The 27,611-nt window shown below is 43.8% G+C and overlaps 2 protein-coding genes across 3 annotated transcripts in view; one reads left to right on the top strand and one right to left on the bottom strand.

Moving 5' to 3' along the window:
• doc2g (double C2-like domains, gamma) overlaps nt 1-19,852 on the top strand; it is a 37,122-nt gene extending 17,270 nt beyond the window's left edge. Inside the window, exons 9-11 of the mRNA XM_034080328.2 lie at nt 15,062-15,143; nt 15,401-15,497; nt 19,556-19,852. Of these exons, the coding sequence (XP_033936219.1) occupies nt 15,062-15,143; nt 15,401-15,497; nt 19,556-19,695 (319 nt within the window). The 3' untranslated portion in view covers nt 19,696-19,852. The remainder of the gene's footprint in view (nt 1-15,061; nt 15,144-15,400; nt 15,498-19,555) is intronic.
• A 2,920-nt stretch (nt 19,853-22,772) lies between these two features.
• serping1 (serpin peptidase inhibitor, clade G (C1 inhibitor), member 1) lies at nt 22,773-27,523 on the bottom strand. Of its 2 annotated transcripts, XM_034080340.2 has the most exons (12): nt 27,394-27,523; nt 27,217-27,276; nt 27,041-27,088; nt 26,775-26,883; nt 26,526-26,690; nt 26,149-26,433; nt 25,474-25,689; nt 24,892-25,035; nt 24,558-24,761; nt 24,349-24,488; nt 23,450-23,672; nt 22,773-23,246 (listed from the first exon to the last, which is right to left on the bottom strand). In XM_034080340.2, exons 3-12 carry the CDS (start codon nt 27,086-27,088, stop codon nt 22,999-23,001), a joined length of 1,782 nt encoding a protein of 593 aa, XP_033936231.1. In that variant the 5' UTR covers nt 27,217-27,276; nt 27,394-27,523; the 3' UTR covers nt 22,773-22,998. The 2 variants fall into 2 exon arrangements, with proteins under 2 accessions (XP_033936231.1, XP_033936241.1); XM_034080350.2 differs by lacking the exon at nt 27,217-27,276.
• Nucleotides 27,524-27,611: the final 88 nt, after the last annotated feature.

Consider the following 27,611-nt stretch of genomic DNA (forward strand, 5'->3'; position numbering starts at 1 on the left):
GTTTCTCTCAGGAAACGTTGGAGTTGAGTGACTGTCCACCTCCGTAGTTCGGGCTCCGTTGGGCTTTGTTGGGCTTCGGGCTCCGTCCGAGAGGCGTGTCGCGTGCGCCGCTGCGAGTGGCTGGGGGCTGCTAATGAGGCAGGCTGCCGGTGGTGGGGAGATTGGAGCTGGCTGTGCCTGTTGTGGCCCCGGTTGTTTGCCCTCGCTGGCGGAGTAGACGAAGCCTGGGACCTGTCTGGAGTTGGAGGTGTCTCGTTGGGGGAGCTTGAGTGGAGCGCACGCGGCTCCGTTCGGATGCTTGGCTTAGATCCAACTGCTGAAACGTGGATGGCGGGTAGCCGATGTCGAAGAGATCTTCGTCTGACTCTGGTGAGTTGATCAGCAGTTCGGGATCCATGGTAAGTTGAATGTTCTGGTGGTAGAGTGTAGCTTGTTTGAACCGTGACGACGCGCGGTGTGAGTCACGGTCTGGCTGTCAGTCGTTGAAAGGATGGAGACGAGCAGTGGCCGGAAGTTTTGCCGGATATAAATAGGGGTGGCCGTGGTTCGAGGCGGAGTTTTAGGCGTGGCCATGCTCCTGAACCTATGTTAACATTTTAACCTCATTTATGGAACATAGTTTACGATGAAATCTTCATTTTAAGTCCTGTCTCATGAGAGCAGTCGTTTGTTGATTCTAAGTTTATATTATGGAGCTGTTAATCCTTGGGTTGGCTGAGTGTGTGGGTGTCTCTTTCGTTTATATATTGTTTTTCCCAAGGCACCTGAAATAAAACATGAAACAGACAACATGTTATCAGAATTGTGTTGCATATTAACTTGGGAAGGATTTAATCAGATTCCAGAACCATTTTAAATGGGAAATAATTGACTCTGGGTTTTGATCTGTCTCATATGCCATACAAAAATGTGCTATGCTAATATTTAGATTTTCACCTGAGGCATGGTAGAGCTATTCTCATAGCTACAACTATGCACAGAGTCTGTTATATTTCACACAGGCTCCGCCCTCTACTGGACTCTATGGGTACTACTCTCTATCATGCTGTGCGTGCTTTCACCATGGCTTTCACCTACTGAGTTTACGTAAACGTAGCCGGCCAATCGGGGCGAGCCGACCTGAATGCGCGCGCAGGCCCACAGTATATAAAGGCGGCTACACCCGCCGCCCACTATCCTTTTTCTCTTCAGACGACCTGACAACCGAAGAGTTAAACGAACGAAGATTAGAAGATTAGAAGGAAAAATGGACTCACCATTACTAGAAGCTCGGCCATGCACCTGCCCTGGTTTGATCGCGGGCGCCGGTCTCCACCAGCTCTGCTTAGAGTGTTTGGGGGACCAGGATATGGCCGAGGCGGTGCCATTCACATCGCCATTCCAGCGGGGCGGATGGCTCCGTTTGCCGTTGTCGGGCACTTCCGGGTCCGGTCCATGGAGGTCCACCGCCCTAGGTGATGACCATGGCGGTGGAGCGCAGCTGCTCCCAGCGGGCAGCAGGCTGGGCAGGGAGCTGAAAACAGCTCTGCCACGCTACCGCGTGACAAGGCGACTGCAAATAAACACGGGTGTGTTGGGCATCTCGCTCATTGCTGGAGATGCCCCCACCTCACTAGATCAGAGCGATTATTTGTAGATTGATCGTGGCCGCCGCCGTTGTCTGCCGTGATATACCGGTGAGGGTTCACGCCGCATAGCACTTTCCAAAAGGACCGTGTTGTTGATCTCCCGGGCCGGGAGCCCCCGTGTTTACGGAAGGGCTCTTTGGATCGATCTCCTTGGTTACGTGGGTGAGGAGTAGTCGCAGCCTGGCTGCTTCTTGCTCATCCCCAGAGGAAATAACACTGTCCCACACTCCCCGCCCCCTCTGTAAACTCCAGTATAGGAGCCAGCGAGTGGGCGCGTGCACGTGAGTGGAATAAACCGAAGTGCTGTCAAAACACTGTGCGGGTTCAAGAGAGAGTGATGTGTGTGTGAGAAATGCATTCAGTGAAAACGATTGCATTTATCCCAGAGTAAGAGTCATCTCTCTCCACATTTCCACTTTTCACCATAATGTCCATTTCAAAGAGACTGCATTAGGACAGAGCCGCGGCCCCACGGGTGCGTACTGCGGTGCGTTCAAGGACCTCAGTAGAAAATCGGCCCTTTTCTGTGTCAGCCCCCATGCCAAAACTCCCTTCTTATGGAAAGGTTTGGCAGCGGGTAGGCCACCAGAGAATACTACAGCTTCTTAGCTTTGGCTCCACAGCTGCTGGCATGTCCCCTGAACACAGTTTTGTGGGGAATGGAAGCCCCACAAAAGCTGTGTACTGACAGAGTAGAGGGGCAGGACACTGGGTTACTCACTCAAGCTTTGCAGCGTCCCTCCTCCATTCAGGGGCAATAGAGAGTCAAATATATCATCCTGGGAGGAGATAGGTTTCCTTTCAGCAGGAAGTCGAAAAGAGGCCCTGTTGCATGAACGGTGGGTTACGTATTGTAACCCTAGGTGTGTGTGTGTGTGTGTGTGTGTGTGTGTGTGTGTGTGTGTGTGTGTGTGTGTGTGTGTGTGTGTGTGTGTGTGTGTGTGAAAAATGCATTTAGTAAAAACTATGGCATTTATCCCAGAGTAAGAGTCATCTCTCTCCACAATTCCACATTTTCCCATAATGTCTCGTTGAGATCGGCAAGGCCGTTTTCATACGATGTTAATTGGACACCCATTGTGAGGCGTGGCCCCCGTGAGAGTGGCCGCGGTGCGTTCAGGGACCTCCGCAGAAGAACAGTTGGTTATGTAGTATAACTCTAGTTCTAGAGTGATATGTGTGTGTAAAATGCATTCAGTAAAAACGAGTGCATTTATCCCAGAGTAAGAGTCATCTCTCTCCACATTCCACATCTCCCCATAATGTCCGTTTCAAAGAGACGGCATTATGACGACCCCCCCCCCCACCCCCCGAGAGCGGGCCACAACCATCGACCTGAAGAACGCTTACTTTCATGGCGAAATTGCTCCAAAACACAAAGTATTTGCGTTTTGCCTTCCAGGGGGTAGCCTACGAGTACAACAGACTGATGTTAGGCTACTCCCTATCCCCACGCACGCTACGGTACTGCAACCGCTGCGGGACCATGACATGAGGGTGTTCTTTTATCTGGGCGACCTCATAGTCATGGCCAGGTCCAGGGAATGGGCAATGTTTCACACAGCCCAATTGATCCTACACCTAACCAAGTTGGGTTGAAAAAGAGTTGCGGTCAATTGAAAGAAGAGCTCCCCCATACCTCACCAGCAGGTAGAATATCTGGGGGTGATGCTCGATGCAGGCAGACTACGTGCCACCCTGACGGAAAGCAGACAGGCATCCCTACTGCGGGCAGTCTGCAGGCTGTGTCAGGCGGCGACGGTGACAGCTTTGATCAGACTTTGGGTCTCATGACGGCTGCTCACTCCGTAGTGCCACTCGGACTCCTGCATGCACGTCGCATACAGAGGTGGCTTACCGGCCTTCGTTTATATCTCAAGACACAAACGACGTCTGGTGACGTCCCCCCTCAGTAGAGAGCAACCTCGGATTCTGGGGGTCCCCAGAGAATCTGCGGAGGGGAGCTCCACTGGGGAAAGTGACCTCCTATCACAGTCTTTACAGACGCTTCAGTGACAGGATGGGGGGGGGACGTGCCTAGAGAGAGCTGTATGTGGTTGCTGGCCTCTGACAGAGGCTCGGCACAGCAACCTCCTGGAGCCGCAAGCAGTGATGCTGGTCCTACAGCACTTCAAACCCTTAAAGGTGGGGTAGGTAAGTTTCAGAAACCGGCTCGAGATACACTTGTTGTTATATTCCATGGAATGCTATTAACATCCCGATAGCAATGAATATCTGATTGTTGATTGGTTGTTGATTGGTTGTTGATTGCCGCCCTGTCTGTCAGCCTTCCATCTCGTGCATGCACAAATGTATCTCGTGCCCTCATTGGATGTGCCGTCATTGGGCGTGCATTGCAGCATTACTTCAATGACTCGCCAGCAACAGGCGGCCACTTTCACCAGTCTGCTGACGTCATGTGCGCGTTCATGTGTGTTGCTCTGTAAGGAAGTCTGAAGGAAGGGGCGGATTCTTTTCGGCTGTGTACTTTCAAATGTTAGTGCACTCGAGCCGGTTTCTGAAACTTACCTACCCCACCTTTAATACAGGGCAAACATGTGCTTGTGAGGAGCGACAACCGCACCACAGTGGCGTACATCAACAGGCAAGGCGGAGTCCGCTTAATAGCCTTGTTGACTGCGGCAGAGAACCTGTGGTTGTGGGTTTCACAGATTGTGTTGTCTCTAAGGGCCCTGCACATCCCGGGACGGGAGAATGGGGGGGCCGACCTCATGTCAAGAGGCGGACCCCTGCCAGACGAGTGGAGGCTTCACCCGGAGGTGGTGAAGCAGTTCTGGACTCAGTTCGGGAGAGCAGAGGTCGACCTGTTCGCCAATCGGCGCAACAGCCACTGTGCCCTGTGGTTCTCCCTGGCCCGGTGGGACAATCCGCCCTTGGGAGTGGACGCATTTGTACACGAGCCATGGCCAAGGAAGCTGCTTTACGCCTTTCCACCGCTGCACCTTATCCCCCCCCTTCTGGATAGGGTGAGGCGGGAGCAGCTGTCAGTCATCCTAGTGGCCCCAGATCGCCGCCTGGTGCCATGGTACGCGGGGTAACACAGATGATGGTGGGCCAGCCCTGGGCTATTCCTCAGGTCTGGGGAGCGCTGTCTCAGGAAGCAGGGGCAATAGGGTCGTTACCCACTCTGGGCCAACCTCTCCAGGCTTGGCTCCTGAGAGGGACAGGCTGAGACAGGTGGGGCTGTCTGACAACGTTATTCAGACTATCCAAGCAGCAGGAGCAGAATCCACCACAGCCTGTTACAGGCCAAAGTGGGCGGGATTCTGGCGATGGTGTGAAGGAAGGAGTCTAGAGCCTCTGTCATGCACGCTGGGCTCTATTCTTACCTACTTACAGATACTGGTGGACAGGGGGCTGGCTCATTCCACAATTAAGGTGTATGCAGCAGCCATTTCGTCTTGCCATGAGGGACTTGGAGGCAGGTCAGCCTTCAGTCAGCCGCTTATGTCGCGGTTTTTGCAGGGGGTCAGGAGGCAGCGCCCAGTAGTGCACGCCTCCGCCCTCTGCCATTGGTGCTCGAGGCTCTGGTCACAGAACCATTTGAGCACCTGGAGCTCTCCCTGAAAGCACTGTCATGGAAGACAGCATTGCTACTTGCCTTGACTTCGGCCAAAAGAGTGTCCGAGCTGACCGCTCTGTCGGTGCACCCAAGCTGCCTTTTGATCCGGGGTGACCGTAGCGGGGCGACACTCAGACCGAACCCCTCCTTTACTCCTAAGAGCCTAAGGAGTTCGTCCAGGTCAAGGGCTATTCAGTTAGGTGGCTTTAATCTTCCACCCCATATTGAGGCCAGGGAGGCTAAATTGCACCTCCTCTGCCCAGTGCGTGTGCTGGCATGTTATGTAGAGCGCACGGCTGCCATTAGACGCACTGAACAGCTGTTTGCGTGCTTTGGGGATGGTGTGGCTAGAAAAGCTCTCTCCAAGAAGCGATGTGGGTGCATTACACGGGTCTATGTGGGTGCATTACACATGCCTATGGACGGGCGGGGAGAGCCCTCCCCACTGGGGTCCGTGCGCATTCTACACGGGCTGTGTCAAACAGCCTTATTCAGCAGCGTGAGTGTAGAGGATATATGCACGTCGGCGTTTTGGTCTACGCCAGGCTCCTTCATAAAATGTTATCTCCTGGACATGTCTGGCTCCTTCTCGTCGTATGTGCTTGCCAAGGCAACGCATGACTGGTGAGAGGGAGAGTGGCTGTGGGTCAGCAGGTGTCTGACCCCCCCCCCTGGACATAAAGCACTTGTGTTTTCCCATGCTCCTGAGGCGCAATCAGCCCCATACAGGGCTGGAGGCAGGCTGGGAGAGCCTTCCTCACTATTGTCCATGCCCACTCTACACGGAGCGTGTTTGAGTGTGGGGGACGTGGTGCACTTATGTTTTCCCATGCTCCTGAGGGACCTGGGGAACATGGTGCGCTGTAGGCTCCAGACGGAGTCTCCGCACAGATCTTTTCCATGCACACTCTACACGAGGTAAGCGTGTGTGAGTGTGCCTTATCCAAATTGCGGCCCCAACTTCTCTACGGTTACAACCGGATGGGAGGAAGTGGGGATGCAATGGATGTTAGCCAAAAGCCGGTCAGGGACGGTGTGGTGGGTCGATGTTGTTGGATGACAGGGCGTGTATACATCTGGGCTCCGCCCACTGTACCCATAGAGTCCAGTAGAGGGCGGAGCCTGTGTGAAATATACAGGGGGTTACGTATTGTAACCCTAGGTATATAAGCACAAGCGGAGCCCTCTACCTGGAGGCCCTGTCTTTCCTAGTCCGCTCGCTGAAGAGTGTATAGGATAGTGGGCGGCGGGTGTAGCCGCCTTTATATACTGTGGGCCTGCACGCGCATTCAGGTAGGCTCGCCCCGATTGGCCGGCTACGTTTACTTAAACTCAGTAGGTGAAAGCAGGCACAGCATGATAGAGAGTAGTACCCATAGAGTCCAGTAGAGGGCTCCGCCTGTGCTTATATGACTAGGGTTACAATACGTAACCCCCTGTTTCTAGTAGGGACTTGGTAGTGACTTGGCTTGAGCCCCTACCAAGTAAATTCCCAGAACGATCCAAGTTTGCCAAGGTGCCCCTGAGCAAGGCACCCCCATACTGCCCCCAGGGTGCTGTACATAATGGCTGCCCACTGCTCCTAATACTAGGATGGGTCAGATGCAGAATCCTGGGGCAGCAGTAGCTCAGTCTGTTGGGACTTGGCACGAGAACATAAGGATGTGTACGGGTAGCTGGAGAGGTGCCAGTTCACCTCCTGGACACTGCCGATTTGCCCTTGAGCAAGGCACCAAACCCCCTCATTCTATGAACTAAACAGACATTTCATCTGTTTACTTTACCCACTGTATATCATTTGTGAAGGCCCCAATAGGCAACAGTAATTTTGAAATATCTGTGATGATATTTTTAGTCTGTGTAAAAGTCCCACCTCACATCACTTCTGACCTTAATAAAGCCTCAAACTGAGAGGTCATATCAATGCAGCTGCTCACAGTCGGAACACTGAGTGAAGAATGCCACTGCAAATTTAATTTCACAGAGAGTGAGCAACATGTTTCTCTACAGATACTGTATATAATACGCTTTTTGGTTTGTTTTCTGTAGAATTTCTGGAGGTGTTTCATCACTACGGAGCCCTGGAGGGTTCATAGAGAGAAAAATAAATAAAGCGTGCGCACGAGTTACTAAAGCGTGCGCACGAGTTACTAAAGCGTGCGCACGAGTTTGTGTGGGCATTTGTTTATGATAGTATCGTTCGTTCCGGTGCACTCCGGCAGGACTATAGCACATCGAGATTAAGATTAAACGAATTTCTTTCATTTGGGAATACACATATAACTATGGAGAACCAGATTTGTGTAAATTACTGTTCGTGGTAATTTGAAAACAAATGCCGGTGGTGTCGGAGACACACAAACACACCGAACACGCACACACAGAGCGGAGCTGAGCACAAACACACACACTCACGCACGCACACACACACACATCATGCGCCCCGGTGACAGGACATCTCCTTCATAAAACGAGGGGAATACTCTGAGTCTGGTAGTTCGATGTGTGTAGAGGTGTGTGTGGTTGAACGTAGCAGCCTCGATCTCTATTCAGCGGTTCTAATGAAGGGAAACGCAGTGAAGTAAACAGTAAAAGGCACCTCTTTGCAGCTGGTGCTGCTCTTCTCAGATTCTGCTGAATTACACGTTACTGCCTCCAGTGCCCTGTACGACGAAGCCAGTTCAACAGACCCTGGATATGTTTGATTTACCCGGCTTAACTAACCCTAACAAACGCGATGTCGCTAAACGGTCCTACGAAGCTGGTTATCAACTCAGCAAATCAACCAGGGTTTCTCTGTCCGGTTGAGAGTGCGTTCACGTGAAAGGGACGGGGTTACCAACATTTGACCAATCACAAACATGGAGACGGGTGCCGACAGCGCAGCGTCATACTTCATGAATGAATAGTGTAAATAGAGAATCCTGCTTCGTAGTACAGGCCACTGGTGCCACAGAGATTTCATAAAGTGAAGGAGGTTTTCCTTCTAACAGCTGTGGGCAGCAGATACTGTAAGTCATGGACAGGAATCCCTCAAAATAAATAAAACGTGGCCACGTTTTACTTTCTCGTTCGCACGAGTTAATAAAGCGTGGGCACGAGTTAATAAAGCGTGCGCACGAGTTAATAAAGCGTGGCCACGTTTTATTTATTTTTCTCTCAATGAACCCTCCAGGGCTCCGTACATCACCAACCACAACTTTTTTAATTTTTCCAACTGTGAAAAGTTTCTTCATTTTCTTTGTCTATTGCATTTTGGGACCACTTTAAATGCAAGCCTTTCTCTACTGTAACATAAAACACAGTCCATGCCTATTTCACACACACTTTGCCCTTTAACCAGCCTGACACTTAAACTCCATCTTATCGAGTTGATGGCATAAAATGCCTTTTAAATGTTAAAATGTCATCAGTCCAGCATAGGAACAGTCCCAATCACACTCCAGAAAAAGGTAGGACTGGATTATGTTAAACTGAAACAGTTAATAAAATAATTGGTCAATTTTGGTTTGATAATCGTTTTAGTCATTTTATTTAACAAAGAAACCATATTCATGAGGATTTTGTCTTTTCTCTTTTTTCATATAACAAAAGGATCTTTGAAATGACTTTTGGACAGTTTAGCACATAAAGCAAGCAATTTAAAGACATCAACTGGGAGCTCAGGGAAATCTTCTGACATTTAATAGATTTAATAATTAACCATTATCAAAAAAAGAATATATTGGTGCCGCAATAGCTTAACTAGTAGAGCGGGCAACCCACATACTAAGGTTGAGCCCTTACTGGTGCGTTCAAAAATTATTATACTAACTAATAAATAACTATTATGTTATAGATAATTAAAATAATTATAAGCTGTATATGACCGTATCATAGTTAAATGACATTCTGTCAGACTAAGCAGCTTCTTTCAGCCAATGAAAGGCTTTCCGAAAAGGGACTCTTGGAGAGACAAAGTGTCTGCCGCTGCCCTCCTGAGCCCACCTGCCTGTGAGGATCGGACAGGGACAGATAAAGCCCACACAGCTCAATCTCTGATCTGCCTGGTGCACCTAAACACCCACAGAGCAGATAGAGGGAGAGCTCCCACACGGCCCCTTTCAGTAGAGCGAGGCTTTGAGGCGGAAGGAGCTCTGGGCTGCTTGAAATTGTTGTCTGATTTGATAAAGCCATTGAAGCTTAATGTAAGTTCAAAACTGAAGCAAGCTTCTGCCGGCATCCCTTAAGTGAATGTGCTCTGGTGTCATTCAGAGATTTAAGTTCAGCAGTTTTTTGTACAATAAAATGTATTCATGTATTTTTTTTTCTGTTCTGTTTTCTAACAAATTCCAAAATCTGATCAACTGAGCTTGTTTGACCTGCACAACCACAATAAACATGATTTGAATCTCAGAAGTATGCACTTTAACTCCTCTACAAGCCACAGTACTGTACACCCACTCATAGCGCTGCTCTCTGTTTGATTCTATAGTTCACACAGATCAAAAAGTCCAGCTTTACATGAAGAAATGGGCTGACCTAGTACACAGTGAATGCAGAGACTCATTTGTTTACCATGAAGCGACAATGCCCTCTAGCATAGGGAGTATGACTTATCCGTAGGGCGTGGAGAAGGAAGTTGCGTGATGTTGCTATAGAACCACAAAGACCCCGAGGAAGGTCAGAGTGGTCTGGAGGCACAAGAAAACGTCAACATTGAACACAACAAGCACAAGATCTTTAACAAAAAAAACCTAAAGCAGTCAGTTTACACCATGATGTTTCCTCAGGGTCTGCGGTGCAAATGTGTGAAATGCCTTTAATAAAATCGTTCATTAAATGCAGCAGTTACTTATTTGTATGTCCCTAAACCAATAAGCAAGTTGTATTTGTCTGTAGCGATGTTAGATCAGAAAATGTTTCCATGTGTTGTCCTGTTACAACATATTTGGTAGTTTGATGAAGAGAAAGTGTTGTGGATCGAAAAGATGGAAGCTTTAGAGAAATGGTTGTAGATAGAAGTGTGGAACAATTACTGTTTGGAAAACAGTGTTTTTAGATGTCTGCATAAGTAGGACGTATTCAGCCAATCCCACTGACGTATTGGCATTTTGAAAGCCTTCTTCAAAAAACAGAGAGGAAGCTAAAAGAAAAGTTTTTCTCTCTGAGGTATCGATTTGTTCCTCTCCTTATAAAGTGACACTGCATGCTTTTTGTGTCAACTTTGACACACAATGTTTTTGAGTAAATAAATAAAAAAACACAAGCAGCCCGGAGTATCCTCTTCCTCTTCTATCCTCTTATTCCTCTTCCTTCCTTCTGTCAGTCTTTCCCACCATGTTGCATTTCCTTCCTATGTGTTGTGTTTTCCATTTCATCTCTGCATCCATTCACCGGATGTTTCATTTGAGCAGGCTCTTAGAGTTTACGTGACTTGATTGAATCTTTACTCTGATCTGATTCATATTTCTGGCACTGAAATTAGTTGGGTTTTTCATTTATCTCTCTTCCAAAGTTTCCGTTTGTTCTCTTTTGTAACAGGGACTCTGAATCTATCACAAAGAGCCTACTTTACCCCAGTTCAGTGATTGGTCTGCAGAGTATACTCTGCTTGTTTAATGTGTCTTTTTTTTATTTCCACCAAATAAACAACAACATTAGTGTATTGAAGTTTTAGTGAGGTTAACTTTTAACAGAAAAATACAGAAAAAAGGGGGTGAATGTAATGCTGCATAGGTGAATTAGGTCTCCAGAGTATAGTAAGCAATTGAGTCGACATGAGATTAGAGAATTAATTTGTTTAGCAAGCTTCCTGGCTTATTTCACTGTCAGACTGGAGTCCTGCAGCTTTAACACCAGCAATCCTCTTGAGGAAGCTGGGACTAAAGCTGATCTTGATGCCAGTCACTCTGTGTGTGTGTGTGTGTGTGTGTGTGTGTGTGTGTGTGTGTGTGTGTGTGTGTGTGTGTGTGTGTGTGTGTGTGTGTGTGTGTGTGTGTGTGTGTGTGTGTGTGTGTGTGTGTGTGTGTGTGTGTGTGTGTGTGTGTGTGTGTGTGTGTGTGTGTGTGTGTGTGTGTGTGTGTGTGTGTGCAGGTGTGCGTGTCAGTGGGTGTGACCATGCATTTGTCCAGAGGGCTTTTCCAATATGACTTTTCTTTCAATCAGCCTTTAGAAGCCATTCAAGTGGCACAAGGTCAGAATTATCGCAGAGCTAATTTGTCTTCCATTTAAAAGGACAAATTAGCATTTGAAGACTAAATGAGTTTACATCCTTCAGAATGACCCACATCCCTCTCCCTTGCTCTTCACACATTCCCTTATATGTTGGAAGAATACATTATTCTGTCAGAAAAAAAGACATGTAAAGGCAGAAAAAAGTGCAAAACATGTCAGATATTTCCTGCTGACCAAGCACACTGCTTCACAGTTTTGTTCTTTCTCTCTTTCTGAACGCTTGTGTGAAGTGAAAATCATGACTGCAGCAGGCATACAGTATATTTAACTCCAATTCCCAGTTGTCACTCATCTTTCTATCACATTCTTTTGTTGATTTCTTAGTGATATTACTTTGGTTTCTGTTTTTTACAACAGCTTCCTCACCCTCACTTCTGTTTTTTTTTTTGTATTCTATTCTCTATTTCCCAGGGACACTTTTGCTCTTCTGCTTGTCTTTGCCTGACCTAAACTTGCTGTCAGAAGGGTTTAAGGTACCAAATGTACATGACCCTGGTAGTTGTCAAGCTGTCATGCTGTTTCGTCATGAGGGTCCAATGACATAAAGGGCAAAGACAGGCGAGAGATGAAAAAAAGAATTTAAGGGTACAGTTGGTACAGATGGTAGTCACCAAATATTATGTAGAACTGTTAGTATTTCAGCTTGTGTTCATCCATTTCCGGTTACATGAGCATAAAAGGTCAAGAAGCCAAAGCACTATAATGAAGGCCTTCCCTACCAAGTTTAAACTAACAAATAAAAAAACACATTACTTCCTTTTTTCATTTCTAGCATATTTCAATACTCACATGCCCATATTTTTTTTGAATGGCTTATTCGTCACTGTAATCATTCTTCTACTGAGCGCAAAGAAGACCATTGAATGTAAACCCCAATTCATGCTTGCTGGATTCACATGGCCAGGCGTAACATCAACTTCAAATGCAGCAGATAAGCTGACAACTTGAAGCTTGTTTCCTGTATATTGTCTTATTTATAGAAAGCGGTTTGTCCGCTGTCTGTGTGCAAGACCATTGTATCTCGGTTGAGGTATAAACAAACCCAAGATGTCAAAATCCATAGTGCTTGTTAAGTGCAACAAGGAATTCTGAACCCAAGACAAACATATACAAGGCTTCAGCAGTCTGAGTTCAAGTCGATAAATCAAGTCAGTGTTTTCAAAAGTTACATACTTTTTATCTTAAAATTCATCAAGGATACTCTGCTGCTTTGAACAATTTAGTAACACATTTATTTTTAGGGTTTTCATACTAAAAGGATTGTTATATTGATTTGTTTAATTGAGACATCCAAAGCCCCTATCATCTTTGTCTTTGGCACACAGCAAGGATGGTACATTTTATCCCCCATCTTTTGCAGAGCAGTTTCGCACGCTTAAATGCGTTTACTTTATGGCCAGTACGAAAACGCACACAGTGAATATTAACTCTGTCCCTGTACATACAGTTATGTGAATATTGTCTATCTGGAACACCGACTTTAATGCACTGCTATTTTAACTTAATTTGACCTGGTGAGATGATGTAAAATTACTTATATTATGTTATTATATTATTAAAAAACACAGCTTTAAGATGCCTCATTCAGAAAGATCAGGAAATGACTTAAATACTAGAACAAAAATAACCAGCATTTAATATTATACAATTGAGCTAATGACGCATGAGGTGTTAATTAGTCAGCTACAAAAGGCGACAACATATTCATTAACACCAGCAAATCTCACACATTAAATATGCCCCGCAAAACATACTAGTGGGTAATTCACCCATCTTCAGGTTTTTGAGAGACCGTGGAGGCTGTTTTGATGCTGTCGTGGGGTTGCTGCAGTAGATTTGAGTTTATGTCTGCGTATTTGTGTTATTTCTGTCCACTCCTTAAATGTCATTCTTCTAACAAGAGTTGAACTGATATGACCATAGTGCTCCATATGAGAAAAACAAAATGGTTTTGTGGAACTGTATTTAAAAATCATCATCATTATAGAGAAGAACAGCTGTTGTTAACCTAATCAGTCAGTGGAGGATTGGGACTAAGTCAGAACAAAAATTGCGTTACTGTATTTTGCTGTAAACAACCTAGTTTTAAAAAAGAAAAAGCCAACAAAAACTGAGAGGATAATCCCTCCTATCTCCATGGGCCAGCCTTCCATGCTATGAATTATTCTTCACATTGAATTTTCTACGGTAATTTGAGCATAGCATTGTTACTGCTGTGCCGAATATTTGTATTTCTATCATCATTATAATGAATGTTGCTGTCAAATGATGTTTTATTATTCCGGAAATTGGAATCCCTCTTCTGAGCGGCCTCGAAGCCGTCTGTAAAATGTGATTTGGCACAGCAGCTCAGACTGAGAAGTCCCCCGGTTCTCACCTCACCCTCTCACATGCTGCCGGTCAAATGCCGGCTTTGTTTGCCCGCCCGTCTCAATGGATCTTTTTCTTTCCTTCTCCTTTCTTTTCTTGTGAGGGCGGTCAGACCATTGTGTACTGTAGTACCAGGTATCTTTATTTTGATTAGCTTATATAGAAAATGACCTTTTTAAAATACAATAAACACCCAAGAGAGCCTGTGACTAGTGACAAAAAGCGGTTTGGTAACATGTCGTCAGCTAAACAACGCTATGATTGGGAGTGTAATAGGTATACATTAGGATTAATAGTGCTATGTCCAAAATCATTTTAGAAGTTCTCCACTGTATAAGTCCTTCGAGAGGGCATTTCACAGCTGTTGAGTATGATCTTTATAGATGTGTGCAGAGAGAAAAAGCTGCATGCAAATTCTCATGTAATTGGCACAGATTTAGCCACTGGACATTTTGTGTTGTTTTGCCCCAAATAGCCAATATGCTTATTTATCACAATTGTAAGCTGGAGGTTTTTATACTGTTGCTGCAAAAAATGACTTATCCATCTCGCAAAAAGTCAAACGTTATTTGTGTGAAAGCAATATTACTGTTTCGAATACATTTTGTTTAACCGTCACTTAGCTCAATCCTTTCATATGATGAACATTTAATTGTATATAACTGACAGTGACTAAATGACTCAAGTCTTTGTCCCACCACCTAGCTTTTTTATCAAATCCTCCTCCGGTTCCTCCTCCGGTTCCTCCTCCCTCCCTCCTTCACTCGCTCTGATTCCAGCTCCGCAGTGACAACCCCCAAGCCCATCTCATGCATCAGCTGTCAAGCCAGGATTCGTCACTGGCAGGAGACTGAAAGAGTGAGATATCTCACCGCCTGAACATCTTGACTTGGAATTTACGCTGATGATGACTCCCATTGCCCTTTAGCGATCCTCTTCGCCGGAGCGCACAGTCCTACAACATTGGCACGATTACTATCTTGCTTTGGCCTTCTGTCTCTCTCTGTTTGTCTTTCAATCTCTCACTGTCCCTGTCTTTGTTCGAAATACTACTGGGTCGGAGTTATCTCAGAAAGAGATGTTGATAACTTTCTGACTCCATTTGGTTCTGCCATTCAGCAAAGTTCACTGTCACAAATGGTAAAAGATAAGAAATAAGGAAGGAAGTGACAGTTGAATTTCTTTGATCTCAGTAATAATGATTGTTCTGACCTTGTTTAAGAGGTAACATTTGAGGAACTTTATTTTGTTCTCTTTCCCTCAGCACCTTGCAGCCAGATATGGGGAAAAAATCCAAGAACAAGACTACCGTGAAGAAAAAGACTCTCAACCCCGAATTCAATGAGGTACACCCTTTCTTCTGCTGTACATATAACCACCATACACTGAGCTACTCCTATGATTTTCTATAATGTATTTAAAATGTTGTTCTGCACCTTTTTTTAACTTCTTTTACATCTGACATTGATTTTTGTATGTGTTCTCAGCATCAATCTGCTTTTTGCTTCTACAAAAAGCACTACATAACCAATTCAGTTCCTTTTCACTCTCATGTTAATGAATCATTCATATAAATATGCTCTTTTGTACACCACCTGCACAGGAGTTTTCATATGAAGTTACCTTGGACCAGCTGGCAAAGAAAACCCTGGAGATCTCGGTGTGGGACTACGACTTGGGAATGAGCAACGACTTCATAGGTAGGCTGAGAAAAAAACTGTGAGGGGAGGAAAAGAGAGCGAAGCAGATGCAGCAAAGTACATGACTGTAAAAGAGTGTTTGAATGAAAGCAGCGCACTTGTAGAAAACATAAAAAACCAACGTGGGCGGAGAGACATGAAAAAAATGGAATGAGGAGTAATTATGAGGCTTGAGGAGAACGATTTGAACGAGCCAAGGAGAGTTTGAGTGGAAAAGGAAAGAGAGATGCTTTAGAAATCGAAAAGACTTCACATCCTTCGTGGACTTTGCACATCAAATCGCTGCTGCTGCTGCGACAACTGCTTCGTAACCGCTTTGGCGCTGCCTGATGTATCATGTCAATTGAGCACATGGGAGCTTAGGGAGTGATGGGGAAGTAGTGGGGAGGCACAGTAATATGGATTACCACCCTGTGAGTTCGAAGGCCTTTAGATCAAAGCGTTTTACTCTCTCTAATGTGTGTGTGCACACGCCAATGAGACATAGGGTGAGTGGGTTGGAGGGAGACACCCAGTGTTGAGATAAGCACAGTGAGTTATTAGCGCTGCTGGGAGAAAAGGCCATCAGTCTAACGTACAGCCCCAGATAACGACCATTCCCCTGACCATTATCATTACAGGTTTAGCGACATCAACCCGCCAGTTATGTGAATTGAGCCTGGGAGAAAAATTATTCTGAGACAAAGATAGTTGGAGAAAACAAGTTGATAACAACATCAGGAGGATACGTCCCCAGCTGACCCAGAAAGCGACGCAGGTTCTGGTCCAGGCTCTCGTCACCTCACGCCTAGACTACTGCAACTCCCTCTTGTCTGGTCTACCTGCATGTGCCATCCGACCTCTGCAGCTCATCCAGAATGCAGCTGCTCGCCTGGTCTTCAACCTTCCTACATTTTCCCACACCACGCCGCTCCTCCGCTCCCTCCACTGGCTTCCGATAACTGCTAGAATCCACTTCAAGACAATGGTACTTGCGTACCATGCTGCAAATGGATCTGGCCCTTCCTACATCCAGGACATGGTTAAACTGTACACCCCAGCACGTGCACTCCGCTCTGCATCAGCCAAACGGCTCGCTGCACCATCGCTGCGAAGGGGACCCAAGTTCCCATCAGCAAAAACACGTGGGTTTGCTATCCTGGCTCCAAAATGGTGGAATGAGCTCCCCATTGACATCAGGACAGCAGATAGCTTACACACCTTCCGGCGCAGACTGAAAACTCATCTCTTTCGACTCCACTTCGAGCGATAGAACTATTAACAAAGCACTTATATACTAATAAAGGACTGGCTTACCTAAAGCCAGTTGAGTAGCACTTGAAATGTTTTTGCTCTATGAAACCTGATGTACTTATATGATTCTGTTAGCTAAATGTAATGTAATATAATGGTAAAGAGGCCAAGCGAACATAATCTTAGTGCAATTGAATAGGAGTGAGAGCAATAACAAGCGGGCTAATAGGCTTACCCGAAGACATTGAGGTTGTCACATGGTAAAAGGTGAGATCTTAAAGATAAATGGAGGAGAAAACTGAGCAATGAGAGATTAAATATGGGAGTGAAAGTAGGGCATAGGTAATACATCAGGTGGATGACATGAGGATCTTCACCATAAATTAAACCTTGAAGTCTAAATCAGAGTCGTGTTTGGTAGATTTACAATGTCTATGTCCTCCTTTAAACCTTCCAGAAAACATGATGAAACATCTAAAGAGACACTGCAGATAATAAAACTATTTACTCAAAAGTATTTTGCCGCAAGTCAAGTCTCAAGTTTATTGAAACAAGTTTAATTCAACTCTAAAGTATGGCTAGTAATGATACCCTGGATCAGTATTGGTGCTGATAGTCTCCATCACAAGCTGTGTTAAAAAAACATGTTTTATTTACTTGGCTATTAGCAACTTCTAACAATTCAAATGTAAAGGTAAGCTCTATGCTAGGTGTGCCTGTTGCTTTTTTATTCATTTCTGATAGTTTGATGAGACTTGAGTGTTTCTAATTTTAATTCTCCAGAGCAGGCAAAAGTGTTTGCACATGTTCAGGTTGGCAAGGCTTGCAAAACTAGTAGTGATCCACAAGGATTCATGCAAATGTGGATTATGGCTAACACACTTGAGCATATGTCTATTAAAAGCCATTCATATTGATGCAATCAGTACGGTTTCGAACCTGAATGTTGCATGCTCGCCAGTCTGAGTTACAGCCTCACTCTCGTCTTTGTCCTCTTCTCCTGCGCCGGCTCCCCATCCCTCTTCTTTCGCCCAACGCATGTCAGGATGGCTGACCATTTGTCACTAGCAACCCACAGACACAGAAAACATTCCATCGATCTCTGTTTGGAGGTGGTGGGATGGTTGTGGAGGTGACCAAGTGTTGTTTGTGATTATCTACAGGTTTTGACCTGCTCTCAGAGTTGTGTGTCTGTGTGTGAAGGTAAAGGGAGGAAGGATCCAGGATAGGAAACATTTGAAGGTTGCTCCTCTTTTTCCAGAAGCAGCATCATTGTGTTCAATGATGAGTTGCAGATCAACAATAGAGCCTTGTATGCTCTTGGTTGTCATTTTCTGAAGCACTGTTAGAAGGTAGTATTGCCAAAATACCATGTTTAAACTCCACGCACCATTAACTGCAGTCACAGCCAGGGGAATGGTTCTGTAATAACCTCGGTGACAACTGCCTGCATCCCTCTATTCTACAGTCTGCCTCTCCACCAACGCCTCCGTCACCTCTGCTATAGCTTTCACCTGCGTCATTTCCTGCTTCTCTGAATAGTTATTCTCCCCATGCTCTTTCAATAAATCATTCGTTATCTGAATCTCTCTGTCTTGTTATTCCCTTACTAGCAGACTATTTATCTTTCTCTCTGCCTGGTGGTAATTGTCTCTAATATCTGTTTATGTCCTTCTTTGCTCCCAGATCTGCCTCCCAGTCAAATAATAATAATCTTTTTTGGCCTGAATTTTTATGTACGTTATTGCCGAATCTCAAATGCATTATTGAATGTTAGATTCTAATGAAAAAATGAAATGTCTGTCAGTCTGTCTGTTGTTATTTTCTTATGACACCAGTCATGGAAAAAAAATTACTTTTACTCAAGTACTTACTGACTGAACTTGATAATTTACATGTTATGCCCCTTTGTATTTCTACCCAACTACAATTATGAGAGAAATATTTTTGCTTTTATGTGAAAGCTATAGTTATCACTTACTTTTCAAGATAATAATCTAAATAAATCTAATGGTAATTAATGAGTGATTATCAATATATTTTGACTAGCGGCCTCTTGCTCAATACAGTGCATTTTGTTTAGTCTTGTCTAGTTCGATAGTTCCACTGAAAAGTAACAGTGTATTAAATGACAATATGAGGAAGGGTCTCTGTTGAACCAACACAGAATAACCACCTGAATCTGCCGCTCCCCCCTTGCAGAGCTCAATAGCAAGCTTAGCTCATTATTTAACTGTCCTGCGGCAACATTGCAAATGTGGTTTACTCACACTGCTCTCAAATGGTGTTTTAAGCCCAAGGCAGGCAGTTGTTTTCAGTAAAAGAAAAAGCTCTATAGTCCCACAGTAAACTACCTGCTCTGCAGACAGACACACAGTGACCAGCTGGTGAGCATAGTGGAGCATTTAGCAGCTAAAAAGCCAGATACTTCCCTCAGGAGATGGAGGAGACCAAAAACAAAGCATTAAGAGAGAACATTTTGGATTTACATTAATAGGATGGCCAGAAACAAATTATTATCGATTATAACAGCTAGATGTGTAAACAAGCTGCTAACCAGTTTAATATCTGTGTTCCCAACTTTTGTCTACTTCAATTGAAAAAAACATTAAAAAAGGAAGAACATTTACACCTGGAACATCTTTTGGGTCAAAATGATCTTTTATTACCCAAAAAATACAGTAACGGTTTTAAAGTGCTTCTTCTTTCTCATTTCTTAATTTTTTCTTCGATTCTTATCCCCCATTTCTTCAAATGTCTCTCCCACCAACAATTTCCCCTCACCTCCTGACTCTTCTCCTCTGTTCCTGTCGTTCTGTTTGCAGGTGGAGTGGAGCTGGGAATAAATGCAAGCGGACAGAGACTCAGACATTGGTTCGACTGTCTCAAAAACAAAGGGAAAAAAGTGGAGTACTGGCATACGCTCACACAGCAAGGAGCCCCGAGCAGTGACAAACCGGACTAGATTACACAAGAGACACACACACACACACACACACACACACACACACACACACACACACACACACACACACACACACACACACACACACACACACACACACACACACACACACACACACACACACACACACACACACACACACACACACACACAACACAAACAAACAAACAAACAAACAAACAAACAAACAAACAAACAAACAAACAACATTTGTCTCACTCGAGGTGGTTGTTTACTGAGACCAAGTAAAGTAGTAATAAGAGCAAAGGATAAAAGATGCAATAATAATAGTCATAAAAAGTCTAATCTACTCCGAAGAGAGGGTAGTTCTAGATGATGCCCGACACAGAGCCTAATCATATAATGCCAATATTACCCCAACCAAGTATTAGTATATGATATTCATACTAATATTAGTAAAGGTAAAAAGGTGTAATCTGAATTTATTTTTTAAAGGTGAACCAAATTGTGACGATGTCCTCAATAAAGTGTTGACGTTACTAAACATTACCCACAGAATTGTGCTTTAGACCTTAGTGTATTGTGGAAGTCGCTCATATTCTGTCCTTCAAATGTACACCTAATGAAGAGATTTGAGAGTAATGTACTCAAAATCCATACAGTGACTCATAATGTGGTGTATAGTAACAGGAGCAGAGATGTTATGAAAGAGATTGTGTATTGAGAAGTTTCTATTTTAGTGGTTGCTGATCTGATGCAAATCAACACAGTATTATAAAGCACAAAAAGATCCATTCGGTGGATTTGTACCTTTACCGTTTCAGTGTTCTTGTTCTTATGTCTTTCATTGTCTTTAAGTGACAGTGGCTTTCTATAGACCTTCATATCAGGCATTAACGTGTCAGTTTATGTGTGTGAATGTGTGTGTGCATGAGGGCTATGAGAATATGAGTGCCTACATTTTCTGTCTGTACAGTGTGTGAGTCTCTCTGTATTGATGTCACTCCCCATTCAAAATGTGTCCATCCAAACTTCAGAAGCACAGAAGTCTGAAGAAATGATAAAAAAAGGACAAAGAAGACACATACAAGAGAGAAATCCTCGGAAGCCAGCACCACCACCACAGGCCTCAGTGGTGTGAGCGGTCCTGGCTGGGGAACACTGACAACCTGTCAATCATGTGTGCCAGACCCTTTGTCATCTCTCTACCATTGCCAGACAGTTCATAGAGCAAATTAAAGAATGGATTACATCTTGATACGTCACTTTTGACTGATCTTTTTGACTTTCCTGATGAAAGCATGAACGGATGTTGCTTTTTGGAGGTGGCATTTGTTCCTTGACTTTGCTGCGGCGTAATGAACCAGATTTCAACAGGATCCAAGCAGGTTTACCTCAGTGACTCCATTTCTGCTCCAACAAAGCCACAGATGATGCAACATTTTCTCTCTGCTCTGCAATATCACAGCAGCAGCAGTGTGTCGATTTGAAGATTCAGGCATTTTCTTTGGTCCTGGGATCTAATTCATGGCAAAATGGATGCCTAAAACCTTGAAAATTTCCCCAACTTTGTGCACCCTCAGACACTGATCTCGAGATGATATTGGATTAAATCTAAATCAGCCATTAGAAGGAGCCATTGCAGTGATCAATGTTGCATTCATTCCATTACATCAGACCGTGACCAGACCTATTGAATAGCAGGTCTACTCTTTAGAGGCATATTCTATCCTCTGGACAGGAGACACTGGGAGCACTGTGTACATGCTTGTGATTGCCTGCTGAGATAAAACTGTGCTGGAGAATTGCCCCCCACCTCCCTCCTCATCTTACATTTAACTTCAGGAGGTAAAATGGGATTTCACCCTGCATGCATGGCAGCAGGGGACAGTGAATAATCACAGGCCAGGATCCAAGATATTGAAAAACAAAGCTAGATTGCACACTTAACCTGCATGCCTATTATGTGTCTCTCTGCACATCTGTGCATGTCGATGGTGTATCTGGGCTAGACTTTCACTGAAAGTCTAAACGCCTGCCAAGATATGAAATGTACTCCCCTGGTTCATCTATCACTACAGCTCTGGCCATGCACTGGTTCACAAAGCACACCCACAGTCGGTCAGTGGCCTCTGGGAGTTTTTCTAACTGTTGAATCGATCCGGCTGCTCATGTTCTTGTTGTCCTTCAACAACCTTGTGAATGTCTCATTGTTGACTGCAAAAAAATGGATCCTTCAGTGGTGAATTAGGTTTAGATAAAAAAGGGCTTGGGCATTATCGTAGGTTGGAACGAAGATCATGTCAAGTAACAGTGAGCTTAAACACATTTTCAGTTAGACCTTAAATGAATTTAACAAGAGGGTTGGGCGAGGGTTTCTTCTGTACTTTCTCTATGCACATCAGAATTCCCAGCATGTTGGCAGTGAGATAATCAAACCAAAACATCAACATTATGTTATCCATGCATCAAAGATGCATTTCTGGGAATACTGAGTTCTTTGATTGGAGCTATGCTGGGGACAGTGATCGAATACAGTTCACATTTCAGGCTGGTTGGTTGCTTATTCCTCTCTGAATCTGTTCGTTTTGTTTACAGTCACCAAATGTTAGACTTTTGTCTATTGACCCCGCTTTGCTTATGTAATCATTTTATCTGCAATACATCTGCATGTTTAGCAATCACTAACAGCTTGTATAATAGAGTGCAACCATAGCTGATTATTCTGAATGCTGATGTGTTTACAGTCAATGCCATCAGTGCGTATTTGTTTGTTTGTGAATATGATGATTCAGGGTATTTTTGCTCAGTTGCTGTGATTACCAAGCAAGCTGTTGCTTTAAAAAACAAAACCTTTACTGTCACAGATTTCGACACTTCGTCTTCCTTACATTGAAATCAGTGGTAATGATGCAGGAGGGCAGGGGCGAATGAGATGGGGAATTCACTACTGCAGTCCCTGTGTATTCACTGTCTGTCAATCACACAGTATGGCTGCCATCCTGTGGTGGGTTTGTGTAACTTCTTCGCAAAATAAATTGAAGTCGTTTCAGTTGTCGTCTGTCTTCCTTTGAATAACACATTTCATTTTTGAGAAACTTTAGACAGGCACCCCATGTGTTAATATATGTTTATTCATCATTGTCTTTTAAAACAAACCACATCCAGGGCTATATGTGTTTTTTTTTAGGGTCACTTACTTTACTTTTAGCAAAACTGATACTGTACTGAATTTATTTGATGTCAAAGTAGACAGAGTAAAATAATTAAATGTATTTCCATTCTACCAGACGGCCTTTATTTACCCTATCTGTTACATCTCCACCTCCCCTTTTCTCTTTCTCATGGGTCGGTCACTCTGCCAATAAAGAGCGGCACATTGGCCGTGTCACTCCACAACAGCATGATGAAGGGCCGCAGGGCAGAGAAGGACGGGAAGGTGCGAGAGAAGGAAATGGTGGTGACGGCCCCGGCCTCCACTCCTTGTTCATTCAGTGAGAGGAAGGCTCTGTGTCGGGCATCATCTAGAACTACCTTCTCTTCGGAGTAGAGACCACACAGGTTGGAACTCTCAAAGAGGGATGACAGTCCTGGTTAAGGGGAAATGGAGAGAAGAGTATAAGTGAAGTAAATGTATCTGATACAGGGAGATGAGCAGAATGATGTGTATGCTATTTTCAATAATGACACTTCAAGGCTGTCTCCTTGCTGGTTGATAAAGTAATACAACTACACAACCTGAAAGCATGGCAGGTATTAAAATAGTCTGACAGACCATGAAAGATAAACTAACCCAATTTCTTGATGAGCATGTTCATGTCTGGCTGGACATCCAACTCGATTTTGGGCAGAGTGACCTCCACATGCTCAGGGGTTGTTTTTTGTACTTCCTGTATCATTTGACGCACAGCTGTATCCGTCAGACCCTCTTCCACCAGCTGCAGGTCAGACACTTTTCTGGAGCTAGGCAGCAGGATGTAAAGACTGCTGTCACCAGTGAGAGCAAGCCTCACCACCTGTTTGTAAAATGAAAAAAATATCCAGATGTTGACACTGAGGAGCCCTCAAAGACCACATTGAGACAACTATGCACCTCAAGACCCCCACCCAATCTACTCTAATGTCAAAATATGAATGCATCAATCAGGTTCCAAATTTCAGAGCTACAGGACCCATAAAGCTTTGGGATATGTAAATATGAAGCATACTGTTGCCATGGAGTCAATTTATGTGCACTATAACTTCAGACCTCTTTTGTGCCAATATTTGAAACCCTTTTGCAAATTGACACCATTCAAAGCATGCAGAAAAAGCTATTAGCAGTTTATGTTTAGGATGAACCCTTGAATATGCCCAAAACTATCTAAATACTTTGGTTCCGTAGAAAACTTAAAATGGTGTTGACTCTCAAGCAAGTTTTGGAGTGATAAAGGGCATCCTCTTTCTCTGTTTTATTCTCAATAGACCATATAAATAATACAATCAGAAACTGTTAGTCAAACTGAATACAAACATCTGTTGTGTCTGTGTAGTCAGATGTATTAAGACTATGAGGAGAAGTACATATTTTCAATTTTCACCTCACACAGTGGCTTTGCCTCCCATTACACCTTAGTAACTCTCCTCATGGGAAGCTGCCTGTTGTAGAGTGTGTGAATGGGTGGTTTAAGGAGGGTGTTGTTTTTTTCTCACCTGTGCCTTTAGCTGGACTACATACGTCATAGTCACCATGTATTTCGGGTGATAAAGAAGCTGTACATTCACCAGATCACCATCCAATTTTGTGAAGAGCCCTTTCCTGGGTTTCATTTCATATTTGACCTTCCACTGACCTGAAGTACAGACAGTCTATTAGTTTTCACATGCACATCCGTACTCGTATGCGCACACACAATACTGACCTGTAAAGGAGACAGCGTTGAGCAGCATCAGCTGTGTACTCGGTGACACCGAGTCGACCAAATGCTGGATTTTATTGTTGGTTTTATTTGCCACCCAGCTGTTGATCATCTCTGTGTTGTTCTCGCTGGTATCCAGTAGCATGATGGGTTTTGCATCATAGAACTGGATGGACTGGTCAATAAAGGACTGGTTCAGATTGATTTCTGAGGAAGAGAACACAGAAACCACGATGAGCTGCAGAGATAGAGATTTTTTTTGGACACAGAATCTCTGCATCTACCTCTTTGACTTCAGAGGAGCTCATCTTTGAGCTTCACACAGTGATAGTTTTACCTGGGTTATAGTAGATCTGAGAAGCCATCTGCAAGGAACCGGCCAACTTCTCTCTCAGCTTCTTCATCTGCAGGTGGACACAGTGGAAGTCGTGAGGCACACAGACAGCCCTCTCAATGGCTTTACGGGTGTCCCCCCTTGCACCTGAATGCATCAGAATGAAGAAAATACATAATATAGAAAGAAATACGACTGTGCTTTGGAGTGATAATGGAAGCTGCAAAGTATGACTGACATTTCATATAAGTATAGAAAAACTCCTGTGACATTTTAAAAAGAAATAATGACTTTTATTTAATCTAACTTCCTGTAAGTCATATACAAGATAATCTTTTATTCGTGTGCAGAGGTAACAAAGGGACAATATTGCTTGGACCATCTTAAAGGACAAGGTTAGTGTTATTTGTAATTCTTTCTATGAACAAACTCAATAACTCAATACAAAAAAATCTATGTTATATTCAGACCCATCATTTCTTCCCCTGCCTGGTTTTGGCAGTCCTAAGGATTAGTTGACAATATGACTAGTTTTAGAATTTGTAAGAATAATAACAAACATTATGCAGTTTAATTTTGTCATACCTAACAACAAATGGGACAGTGCCCCGATGATACTGATAGGAGAGAAGAGCAGGTTGCTGGAGGGTTGTGATTCTCTGAGGTATGAATACAACTTCATGGAAAACTCTGTGATGGATTCCTGCAACATGGGTTCCCCTGTGCGACTGTTCTCGTCCTGGCAGGGCTCCCATGGTGTGGTGAAGCCGCTGCACGAGTGAGGAGGAGGAGTAGGACCAACTGAAAGAAAGTAAAGCAGACTGTTAACATGTACGTTTTTACTTTTTGTGAAAACATCTTGTTCGGGCTGTGCTGTAACATATAAGTATACAGAAAAGATTGCCAAACCGATTATACGTTCAATACAAACATTATATACATTTGTGACAGACACAAAGGACGGAACAATATCCACAAAAGCAAACAAAGGAATACAAGAAAAGGGAAGAGGAGGATTAGATCATTATAACTAGTCTGGTAAAAAGTTCTAAATTACTTTGCCACAATTCCTCTAGGCCACAGTCAAGGTGCCAACTATGGTGTCAGATATTTACATCCCTTATAAATCTATAAATAAGAGACTGTACATACAAAACAGGTTGGATAATCAACTTCTTTTTCAAAGGGATTTTCTGAAAAAATAAATGTCATATTCATTACAGATACCCTATCTCTGCTGTAACATGGTGGCAGACCTACCTTCAACAATGACATTTACAGAGCTCAGCTTTGCCCCCTCAGCAGATCGACAAAGGTAAGTCCCAGCATCCTCCATGCCAACATCTCTGATGATGATGGTCTGATCATGGTCCAGTGGATACAGCCGCTCCACTCTGTTATCTCCTTCAGGATTCAACAGCTCATTGCCAAGACCTGTCTCTTTAAACCAAAGTGCATTGGCTTTGACTTCCCCGGCAGGTTGGAAATGGCACGGGAGGTGAGCAGTGGAGCCTTTGATAACCTTAATGCTATAGTTAAAGGATGCTGGAGAAAGAGGCAAAAACACTTGAATTTGAAATCAATTCTACCCAAATTCACTTTTTTTGTATGAAAAGAGAAATGTGTATGTTCCTCACCATCAACTCTAACGTTGTATGTTGTTATCATCTCCCTATCGTATTCCTTTATCAAACATGAGTAATCGCCCTCTTTGGCAGCAGTAACAGGAGATATAAAAAGATACCTGCCACCCTGTTTAACTCTAGGCGAGCCATTCGGAGTATTGGCATTTATCTCATTACCTGTATTAGGAAAAATATCAAATTAAACAAATATATAACTGGGAGATTTTTCAATTTGATGTATAGTATGAAATATAATTAGACCATTGAATTTCCAGGTGATGGCCGCTCCAAGGAAGTCAGTTTGAAACGAGAAACATGGCAGCTCCAGACTGGAACCAGGTACCACCCAAATATTTGTCCCTGAAGAAAGCTTGACAGAAATAAATTGTTAAACATCTTGAGGCAAAGCTGCTATATTCAACAGACAAACATCACAAGGTTTAAGCACTTGTTCAGTTAGAATTATAATAGCTATGGAACATATTGGTACACATTCTGTGTGAGCTGCAATTATCAGGCAGTCCTACCTCAAAAGCGAGCTGCAGCAAGAGGCAAAGTAAAGCCTGTTGTTTCATCTGAAACGGAGAATGGATGAAAGGTAGCAAAATATAATTGGAAAGTTGATGTAGATGTTTTACAAGTGAGGATTTCCAACTGAATATGGCACCAAGCCGAAAAAAAGATCAATAATGTGGCGCAATACCTGAAACTAGTGATGTTGTCCACGATCAAATCTTTTAAAACTTTGATAATTTAGCTACAGCTGCCATTTGAATAAAATAAAGAAAAGTTATTTGTGATAGTCATTTCAGATATAAATAACATTGCCTTGGTTCAGTGATTATAAACAAAAAAGTTGGAGAAACATATCACAACTCACATTTGTTGAATTTCCAAATGAATCCAAATCCAGTCACCAATGATTTTTTAGCAGTACTTTTTATGCTACACCTGTCACTGTTAATTCCATCCACACATCTGACTGTCTGCTCCTCTGAACTGCAACCAACAATGACTAATCTGTGATTGTTGGTTTAGAGATGTTTGTTTGCATAATGCAGGTCTTCTGATTTACTGGAAATCACATGATTTCATGTT

This window comes from Pseudochaenichthys georgianus, chromosome 1 (genome assembly GCF_902827115.2).
Source record: "Pseudochaenichthys georgianus chromosome 1, fPseGeo1.2, whole genome shotgun sequence".
Taxonomy (NCBI): domain Eukaryota; kingdom Metazoa; phylum Chordata; class Actinopteri; order Perciformes; family Channichthyidae; genus Pseudochaenichthys; species Pseudochaenichthys georgianus.

Bases quoted from the DNA above. Each gene is read 5' to 3' on its own strand.
- serping1 (XM_034080350.2), bottom strand. From the start codon at position 27,088: ATGAAACAACAGGCTTTACTTTGCCTCTTGCTGCAGCTCGCTTTTGAG. The intron at 26,884-27,040 runs GTAGGACTGCCT...ATTTCTGTCAAG, and splicing joins TGCTGCAGCTCGCTTTTGAG to CTTTCTTCAGGGACAAATAT. The intron at 24,489-24,557 runs GTCAGTATTGTG...TCTGTACTTCAG, and splicing joins CAACGCTGTCTCCTTTACAG to GTCAGTGGAAGGTCAAATAT.